This window comes from Nicotiana sylvestris, chromosome 1 (assembly GCF_000393655.2).
Source record: "Nicotiana sylvestris chromosome 1, ASM39365v2, whole genome shotgun sequence".
Taxonomy (NCBI): Eukaryota; Viridiplantae; Streptophyta; class Magnoliopsida; order Solanales; family Solanaceae; genus Nicotiana; species Nicotiana sylvestris.
Window position 1 is genome coordinate 137,063,760 of NC_091057.1, and position 10,225 is coordinate 137,073,984.

At 39.6% G+C, this 10,225-nt stretch overlaps 2 protein-coding genes and 1 non-coding gene across 3 annotated transcripts; 1 reads left to right on the forward strand and 2 right to left on the reverse strand.

Annotated features, from left to right (window-relative positions):
• Nucleotides 1-362: 362 nt before the first annotated feature.
• On the reverse strand, nucleotides 363-469 carry LOC138882054 (small nucleolar RNA R71). The gene has a single exon (XR_011403522.1). It is a non-coding gene; the product is annotated as a small nucleolar RNA R71 (small nucleolar RNA).
• A 634-nt stretch (nucleotides 470-1,103) lies between these two features.
• On the forward strand, nucleotides 1,104-2,602 carry LOC138874918 (uncharacterized). Its single transcript, XM_070153716.1, has 3 exons — nucleotides 1,104-1,611; nucleotides 1,654-1,953; nucleotides 2,103-2,602. The coding sequence occupies exons 1-3, from the start codon at nucleotides 1,104-1,106 to the stop codon at nucleotides 2,600-2,602; spliced, it is 1,308 nt and encodes a 435-aa protein (XP_070009817.1).
• A 4,693-nt stretch (nucleotides 2,603-7,295) lies between these two features.
• On the reverse strand, nucleotides 7,296-8,411 carry LOC138874922 (uncharacterized). Its single transcript, XM_070153721.1, has 2 exons — nucleotides 8,270-8,411; nucleotides 7,296-7,891 (listed from the first exon to the last, which is right to left on the reverse strand). Exons 1-2 carry the CDS (start codon nucleotides 8,409-8,411, stop codon nucleotides 7,296-7,298), a joined length of 738 nt encoding a protein of 245 aa, XP_070009822.1.
• Nucleotides 8,412-10,225: the final 1,814 nt, after the last annotated feature.

The window sequence follows — 10,225 nt, forward strand, 5'->3', positions numbered from 1 at the left end:
ACAAAATTCTAAGGGAATATGCTAGACCGGACCGCTTCAACTGTGAATCTAGTGTCAGAAAACCTCCAGTGGAAGCCAACAACTTTGAAATTAGGACTGGCATGATTCAAACAATTCAATAGTCTTGCATCTTCACTGGAGACACAAGTGAAGATCCGCACAGTCATTTAATTGACTTTATGGAACTTGTTGAAACAACTACGTATAATGGAGTACCTCCTGAAGCTATCAAGTTAAGGCTATTTCCTTTTTTCTTTAAAAGGAGATGCCAAGACTTGGTTGCAAAGTTTGCCACAAGGTTCCATTACCACATGGGACCAAATAACTCAGAAATTTTTAGACAAATATTTTTCCCTTGCTAAAAGTTAAGACAAGACATCTCTAATTTCTTGCAGACTGACACTGAGTCAGTTTATCAAGCTTGGGAAAGATTAAAAAAAATGTAAAGAAAATGTCCACACCATGACATTCCTGAACACACGCAACTGTATATTTTTTATCACGGATTAAAACCCTCTACTAGAAATGTGATTGATGCAGCTGCAGGAGGTTCTGTAATGGGAAAGACCACGGAGGAAACATTGCAATTGTTGAACGAGATTTTTGAGAATGCCATCCAATGGCCATCTGAACGTGTAATTATCAAGAAGGCTGCTACGGTAAATCAGGTTGATGCTTTAAATACACTAACACAATAAATTATTTCTTTGGCACAAAAGTTTGAATCTTTTCAGGTGAATACACAACAAAGCCAATCTGAGACTTGTGACATGTGTGGAGGAAACCATCTGAACCATAAATGTCAAGCAAACAATCATAATGATGAATAGATCCATTTTGTCGGTTATAAACCGTACTCTTTTGGGAGTCCAATGGCACAAAAGCATCCAGAATTTTAATGGAGCAATCCAAATGGTGCAGAGAACTCTCAAAGCTTCCAGAAGCAACAAGTACAAGGTCCGTCGGGATACCAGAATCAGAACCGTGGGAAACCAAACTATAGACATTATCAACAAGCAGGGCCATATCAGCAAAGGCCTCAACAAGCTCATTCAAGTCTTGAAGACCTTTTGTATAAGTACATTAAGGTAACTGATGAAAACATGGAAAGCCAGGGTTCAGCCCTAAAATTTTTGGAAATGCAATTAAGTCAACTGACAACTCTTGTGTCAGAAAAGATTCAACGTCCCTTGCCAAGCAATACAGAGAAAAATCCAAAGGAGCACCTTAAGGCCATCGCCTTACGATCAGGTAAGGAGCTTAATGAACCATATGCAGACCAGTCAGAACAACAGGTAAACAAGGGTAAGAATGTTGAAATACCCTCTAAATTATCTGAAGATAAAGAAGTCAAGAAAAAAGAAGAAAAGAATATTGAAAAATTGACTCCTTTCCCTGTGACAATCACTTTTCCACAAAAACTGAAAAGAGAAAATCTTGATAATCAATTTTCAAAGTTTTTAGAGATTTTAGAACAAATTCGCATTAATATTCCTTTCACTGATACTTTGTTGCAAATGCCTTCTTATGCCAAATTCCTAAAAGAAATTTTGTCAAGTAAAAGGAAATTGGAAGAAGTTTCTGTGGTGATGCTTACTGAAAAATGCAACGGTATACTTCAAAATAAGCTACCATAAAAATTTGGTGATCTAGGTAGTTTTACAATTCCATGCACTTTGGGAGGTATATATTTTGAAAAAGCACTTTATGATTCTGGAGCTCTAATTAACTTGATGCCATTTTCTATCTTTAGAAAATTAAATCTTGGTGAAATGAAAGACATATGTGTTTCTCTTCAGCTTGCAGATCAAAGTACTAAGAAACCTAAGGGAATAATTGAAAATGTGTTCATAAGAGTAGATAAGTTTATTTTCCCTATAGATTTTATAGTACTTGAAATGAAGGAATGTCCTGATGAACCAACTATTTTGGGTAGACCATTTCTTGCCACAGGTAGAGCAATCATAGATGTCCATCAAGGACAACTGATTTTGAGAGTTGATGAAGAAAGAGTCATTTTTATAAGCAAAAGATATTAAGATTTTCAGGAGATGAGACATCATCTTCATGTTTTTCGATTGACATGCTTAATTATCTTACAGATGAATTCAAAGATGAGCAATTGATTCCAGACTCAATGGAAAGATGTTTGGCCAAATCTAGCACCATACAAGATGATGATCCTATCATCAGAAGAAAAGCCAAAATACTAGAAAAAGATTCTGAAGAGGAGGAGATGCAACTAGAACAAGTTCAACCAAAAATTGAACTCAAAGTTCTCCTATCTCATTTAAAATATGTTTATCTTGTGGAAGAATTATTTTCAGTAATTATTTCATCTTCTCTTACTGCAGGACAAGAAGAAAAACTGATTGAAGTATTGAAAGTACACAAAGGAGCCTTGGGATGGACTATAGAAGATATCAAAGGGATTAATCCAGCTGTTTGTACGCACAAAATTCTCATGGAGGATAACTACAAGCCAATAGTCCAGCCCCAAAGGAGATTGAATCTAGCAATGCAGGAAGTAGTAAAAAAGGAGATCGTAAAGCTTTTGGTGGCAGATAATTCATTAGAAGATGTGTGCCTGAAGAAGAGATGAACAAAATTTTATATCACTGTCATGATGGAGCAATTGGAGGTCATTATGCAGCAAATCGAACAGCTTTTAAAGTTTTGGAAGCTGAATTTTTCTGGACGACTCTCTTTAAAGATGGCCGAGCATATGTTGCACAAGGTGACAGGTGCCAGAGAAAAGGTAACATCACTAAGAGAGATGAAATACTATTACAATCAATACAGGTATGTGAAATATTTGATGTTTGGGGAATAGATTTCATGGGTCCTTTTCCTTCCTCTCATTCTTTTGAATATATCCTTGTGGCTGTGGATTATGTGTCAAGATGGGTTGAATCCATCCCTACAAGGAAAAATGATGCTCGAACTGTGTGCAATTTTCTCAAAAAAAAAATATTTTTACCAGATTTGGCACACCACGAGTCATCATTAGTGACCAATGGACTCATTTTATGAATAGACAATTTTCTGCATTACTGACAAAATATGGTGTGACTCATAAAATAGGAACACCATATCATGCTCAAACTCAAGGACAAGTTGAAGTTTCTAACCGTGAGTTAAAAAGAATTCTTGAAAAAATGGTTGGAATCTCAAGAAAAGTCTGGGCTTTAAAGTTAGATGATGCATTATGGACATACAGAACGGCGTTCAAAATGCCAATTGGAACATCTCCATATAGATTAGTCTTTGGGAAAGCTTGTCATTTGCCAGTTGAATTAGAACACAAAGCTTTTTGGGTACTAAAAGCATTAAACTTTGAATTAGCCTCTGCTGGTAAAAATAAATTTTTTCAGGTTAATGAGTTGGAAGAAATGAGGTTGGAAGCCTATGAAAATGCAAAACTTTTTAAAGAAAAAACAAAAAAATGGCATGACAATTTGATCTGACAAAAAAGTTTTAAAATTGGAGATCAAGTGCCTCTTTACAATAGTCGACTCAGGCTATTCCCAGAAAAATTAAAATCAAGGTGGACAGGTCCTTACAATGTAACAAATGTTACTCCATATGGAGCAATTGAAATCCAACAGAAGAATGGAGGTGGCAAGTTTACGGTAAATGGTCAAAGACTAAAATTGTAATTTGGAGGACATTTTGAGCAACATTCATCGGTCACTTTGATAGACTGATGAATTTTACAGGTAATTAGTCGAGCTGACGACGTTAAACTCAGAGCTATAGTAACATACCCATAGTCATTGAGGGTGAAGGAAGGGAGCCTTATAAGTCCAACATAGGTTTGATAATTAAATGCTTAACCAATTAATCTATTCAATATCCAGGTTACTATACAACCAGGGCATCTCATGAAGGCATCTACAAAAACAGAGTCACCTACACAAGAGCAACTCCATGGTGATCGGTGTGCCTAAGTAACTAGTTGGTTAACCATTTAATGTTTCAAAGTCGAATGCTGGCTTAGGTAATTTTTGGTTTATATTTAAACCAAGAATAAATGACTGATAAGGTCTTAATTAATCAGTCTATTACACATAGAACATGTGTAGCCACAGTTTCTTTCAAGCTTTCTTCTGTGATTGTAAATTTGAAAGCCAAAAAGATTTTTTATTTTATTTTATATACATTAGTATTAATTTTTTTCCCTTAAATTAAAACTTATATATGTATATCTCTTATCGCGTGTTTTATCCAAGAGGATGAAATAGTTCACGTGTGGAGGGGGTATATTCTAATGCATTTATAGTATATATATATATATATATATATTTATATAAAGTTCTATTTTCTTTATATCTTTATATATAATTATTTTTCTCTCCTCTATCCTATTTGTAGGGTTTTAATTAACAAAATAAATTCTTTACTATATGTCCAATGATTAATTCTTTTCATCTTCACCATGTAAATTTCATATCTATGATTTTGATTTTGTGAAGGCAGGAGCAAGCATCTTTATCTCCGGAAATCATTGGAATTGAGAACAATTATGATCGCAAAACAAGTAAAATCAATAAACTTGGCTAGAACTTGCTCTAAATGTTTCTCAAGACGAAATAATAGGTGACACTGATTTTTGAAAAATGAAATTAGACTTTCTTTGATTTACCATTTTCTAGCTTTCTTATTTTCTAATCAAATACATATAAATATTCCATTAGAACCCTTCTTTGAGCCTTTATCCCATTTTTTTTCAACACCTTGATCTCTTATAGAGAAGAAGAAAAAGAAAAAAAGAGTAATTATATATATACATATATAGTCATGAGATCGTCCAGCTAAAAATAAGCAGAGATTGGTGTATATATTTCAAAAAAAAGGATGGAAGAAAAAAAATTGTGAATATAAGATATTTGAGATTACAAAAAAAAAGACAAAACCAAAAAAAAAGTGTTATCAAAGGGAGGAAATGTCGAACACCAAGAAATGTTTGCTCCAAGCTGGGGAAAAGAAGTCACTCTAAAAATATCCTTATCCTACCAGTCTGAAGCCTAACATTACAAGCGAAGAAAAGTCCTAGAAAGATTCTAATAATCAGTGTTTAACCTATATTAGTGGAGAAAAACATAAGGAGCAAGCCTATGGACAAGAGTATGATATTAACTGAATAAGTGATCATAAATCTATCAATTCTGAAAGATTCAAGGGAAGAAGATTGCAAGTTCTTGTTGATCAAAGCAGAATTCAGAAGGTCACATTCGCATACATGGAACCTACATTTGCAAGTCTAAGTCATGAAGTCAAGAATGAAAGTAAAAGAGTCATTCATGGAATCTATATTTGCAAAGGTCACATTCGCACACATGAAACCTACATATGCAAGACTAACTCATGAAGTCAAGAGTGAAACACAAGTTCCATATTTGCATATATTAAATCTACCTACACAAAAGTCACTTTGCATATGTTACGACCCATTTCCATAATAGGACATGATGGCGCCCAACACCATTGCCGAGCAAGCCAACGTAGAAAATACTAAATAACTTCTCATTTTCTATTACCCAAAATAGTTGCAATGATTCCTTAAGTTGAAACAAAAATCAGAAATGATCAGTAAAGCAAAAATAATCATACAATCCCAAAATAATAGTCTACTAATGTGTGTGTCAAGACCTAGTGTCACAAGTTATGGGAAACTAGTAGAATATACAAAAGAATCACGCTATCTGAAACAGAATAGACAGCAAACATACATAAGAGAGACTCCTTCAGGCTGATGAACGACATGGGAAGGGAAGCAACTCACCGTAGAAGTCTCGAAATCCCCTCAGGGATGCGTACCAGACTGATAGCCAGAGGCACCTGCCTTAGATCCTATACAATTAAGTACAGAAATGTAGTATGAGTACATAAACAATATGTACCCAGTAAGTATCCCGTCTAATATCGAAGAAGTAGAGACGAGAGGTCGACTTGATACTTACTAGGGTCAAATAATATGAGAAAGAATTTATACTAAGAATGGGTAGCACAATTAATTAACATTTTAAGGCAAGGAATAACAGTTCTTTTTCCAGATAATTTCGTGGGTATCCATTTACGTTTCAAGGCCTATACGAAGCTCACTCCACAAAAAAATACTAAGTAAATCATGCACAAGTAACACCGAGGGACGTACGGCCCGATCCAACATAAAAGTAAATTGTGCACTGCCGAGGGTCGAACGACATGAACCATAGATGCATCTATTACCCCGCTCACGAATCACACGAGCAACGTGGTCAAAATATAAATAGACTCAATAACAAGCAGACAATAGTGTATAAACCTCACATCTTAAGAGCATGAACGATCGTGACCAACTCTAGATCGTGCACAAGATAATTCTTCTCATGAACCTTCAGCTGGCGCGAAACATAAGCAATAACTCGCCCCTCCTGTATCAATACACACCCCAATCTAACGTGCGAAGCGTCGCAATATACCGTATACATCCCTGAACTAGAAGGTAACACAAGAACTGGTGCTGTAGTCAAGGCTGTCTTAAGCTTCTGAAAGCTCACCTCACAATCATCGGACCAATAGAAAAGGGCACCCTTCTGGGTCAATCTATTCACTGGTGATACAATAGATGAAAAGCCCTGCACGAATCATCTGTAATAACCTACTAACCCCAGGAAACTCCTGATCTCGGTCACTGAGGTAGGGCATGGCCAACTCTGAACTGCCTCAATCTTCTTGGGATCCACCTTAATACCCTCTCCTGACACAATATGCCCCAAGAATGACACTGACTCCAGCCAAAACTCACACTTGGAGAACTTAGCATATAGCTTCTACTCTCGCAAGGTCTGAAACACTACTCTCAAATGCTGCTCATGCTCCCCCAGGATACGGGAGTATATCAAGATGTCATCAATGAAAACGATGACAAATGAATCAATATAAGGCCTAAACACCCTATTCATCAAGTCCATAAATGTTGCTGGGGCATTAGTCAACCCAAAGGACATCACCAAAAACTCATAATGGTCATATTTAGTCTGGAATGCAGTCTTCGGGACATCCGAGTCCCGAATCTTCAGTTGATGGTACCCGGACCTCAAGTCGATCTTAGAGAACATCCTAGCACCCTGCAACTGGTCAAACAAATCATTGATACGAGGCAACAAATACTTATTCTTGATGGTGACTTTGTTCAACTGGCGGTAATCAATGCGCATCCATATAGTCCCATCCTTCTTCTTCTTCACAAATAACACTGGTGTACCCCAAGGTGATACACTGGGTCTAACAAATCCCTTTGCTAACAACTCCTAAAGCTGCTCCTTCAACTCCTTAGGATCCATGTGGTACAGTGGAATAGATATAGGCTGGGTGCCTGGAGCCAATTCAATACAAAAATCAATATTACGATCCGGTGGCATGCCAGAAAGATCAGAAGGAGACACATCGGCAAACCCTCGAACCACTAGAACTGAATCAATCATTGGAGACTCTGCGGTGGTGTCCCGAACATAATCTAGATAATCCAAACACCCCTTCTCGACCATATGTCGAGCCTTCTGGAAAGAAATAACCCGACTAGATGTATCGACTATGGAACCCTTCCACTCTAACCTCGATAACCCTGTCATCGCTAATGAAACAGTCTTGGCATGGAAATCTAGGACAACATGATATGGAGACAACCAATCCATGCCCAGAATGACCTCAAAGTCGATCATGTCAAGCAACAAGAGATCCACTCTAATCTCAAAACCATAGAATGTGACCACACAAGACCGATAGATCCGATCCACAACCACAGAAGTACCCACAAGAGTAGACATATGAATAGGAGTGCCCAAAGGCTCAGGGGAAATAACCAGGAAACGAGCAAACAAAGATGATACATATGAATAAGTCGGCCCTGGATCAAATAAAACCGAAGTATTTCTACTATCGACGGAAATAATACATATGATGACGGCATCTGAGGCCAATGCATCTGGCCTGGCCGGAAGGGCGTAGAATCTGGCTGGAGCACTGGCTAGCTAGCCTCCACCTGACTGAGCAATAGCTAGCTGACCTCTTCTTGCCTAGCCTCCACCTCTAGGACGGCCCCTACCAGTCTCCCCTCCACCTTTAGGTGGCGGGGCAGCCGGTGCTGAAATTATAGGGTGCTGACCCTACTGCACTACCTTGCCCCAAAGTTTGGGGCAGGTCCTCTTCATGTGACCCGGATCTCCACACTCGTAGCACACTCTCGGTACCATAGCATGCTGCCCTGAAGTCTGAGCCTGCTGACCGGAATACCCACTAAAGGAACCCTGGATGGCTGGTGGGCGATATGAACTCTCTAGCAAGTGAGCACTGAAAGAATCCTGATGACCAGAATACCCATTGGAGTAACCCTGAATAACTGGTGGGCGATATGAACTCTCCGACATCGCACTAAAATAAGGTCTCACTGGAGCACCTCAGGGATAGGGTGGTGGTGCTGAATACGGGGGTCTGCTGGGCTGATCCCTCCCAAAGTGACCTCTACTCCTAGCTGGGGTGCCTATGAACTCTCCCGAAAACCGGGCCCTCATGTCCTGCTAAATCTGCTCTCTACCCTTCTGGCGATACCCCTCAATCCTGCGAGCAATCTCTACCACTAGTTGATACTCAGTACCCATCTCCACCTCTCAGGTCATGCTAGCTCGATTATCGGGGTGCAACCCCGTAATAAATCTTTGCACCCTCTCTGCATCTGTGGGATGTATCATGAGTACATGGCGAGACAACTCAGAGAACCTCGCCTCATAATCGGTCACAGACATCTGACCCTGCTCAAGATGCTCAAATTGATACCGAAGCTCTTCCCTCTCCGAGGGTGGAATATACCTATCCAAGGACAACTGGGTGAACTATCCCCAGGTGAGGGGAGGAGAATCTGCTGGCCTGCCAAGAACATAGGACTACCACCATCTGTAGGCCCTGACTTTCAACTGAAAAGTAGTGAAGTCAACTCCATGCGACTCCAATATCCTCATGTTGTGCAGTCTGTCCCGGCACCTATAAATGAAATCCTGGTCATCCTCATGATGCTCACCCCCGAAGATAGGAGGGGGAAGTCTAGTCCATTTATCCAATAACTTCTGCGGGTCACCGTCCGCAGCTGGTCTGAGTTAGGGCACCACTGCAGTAACTGGCTGGGCCCCATCTGCAGGTAGTGCACCTAGAGTCTAGTACACTACAACTGCATATCCAGGAGCCTGATTAGTAGGGGTCTGTGCTCCCACTCCTGCCTGTGATATAGCTGGATCTGCTAGAAATAAACCAGCCTGAGTCATAGAATCCATGAACCACAATATACGGCCCATGACCTCCTGGAATCCTGGTGCTGTCATAAAGTACGCCTAGGTAGGCTCAGCTGCGGGCACCTTGCCCTGCTCCTCGATGATAGGATCTCCCACGGGATCTGCTAGTGGTACTACTGGGATAACTTTGGGATGCCCTCGTCCCCTACCTTAGGCCGGTGCCCTCCCCCGGCACTACCTCGGCCCCTAGTAACGGGGGGAGTAGCTCCGCCCGGGTCTGGAACATCAGCTGTGCGTGTCCTAGCCATCTGTGATAGAATAAAAGAGGGAAGTTTAGCATACCAACAACTGCACGATAGGAAATGAATAAAGAGTAGTTTTTCCTAACACCCTATAGCCTCTCGAAGATAAATACAGACGTCACCGTACCGATCCGCAAGACTCTATTAGGTTTGTCCATGACTTGTGAGACCTACGTGAACCTAATGCTCTGATACCATGTTATCACGACCCATTCTATAATAGGTCATGATGGCGCCCAACACCATTCGGGCAAGCCAACGCGGAAAATACTAAATAAGTTCTCATTTTCTATTACCCAAAATAGTTGCAATGATTCCTTAAGTTGAAATAAAAATCAAAAATGATCAGTAAATCCAAAAATAATCATACAATCTCAAAATAATAGTCTACTAATGTGTGTGCCAAGAGCTGGTGTCACAAGTTGTGGGCAACTAGTAGAATATACAAAAGAATCACACTATTCTACTGTCCAAAATAGAATAGACAACAAAAATACATAAGAGAGACTCCTTCAGGCTGCTGAACGGCATGGGAAGGGAAGCAGCTCACCATAGAAGTCTCAAAATCCGCTCAGGGATGCGCACCAGACTGATATCTAGAGACACCTACCTTAGATCCTGTACAATTAAGTACAGAAATGTAGTATGAGTACATAA

What these genes read in the sequence shown, in the direction of transcription:
- LOC138874918 (XM_070153716.1), top strand. Translation starts at nt 1,104, where the DNA reads ATGGAAAGCCAGGGTTCAGCCCTAAAATTTTTGGAAATGCAATTAAGT. An exon ending in GCTTACTGAAAAATGCAACG is followed by an intron (nt 1,612 to 1,653) that starts GTATACTTCAAA and finishes TTGGTGATCTAG; the next exon opens with GTAGTTTTACAATTCCATGC. An exon ending in TAGACCATTTCTTGCCACAG is followed by an intron (nt 1,954 to 2,102) that starts GTAGAGCAATCA and finishes ATTATCTTACAG; the next exon opens with ATGAATTCAAAGATGAGCAA.
- LOC138874922 (XM_070153721.1), bottom strand. Translation starts at nt 8,411, where the DNA reads ATGTCGGAGAGTTCATATCGCCCACCAGTTATTCAGGGTTACTCCAAT. An exon ending in TTCCTTTAGTGGGTATTCCG is followed by an intron (nt 7,892 to 8,269) that starts GTCAGCAGGCTC and finishes TATTTGATCCAG; the next exon opens with GGCCGACTTATTCATATGTA.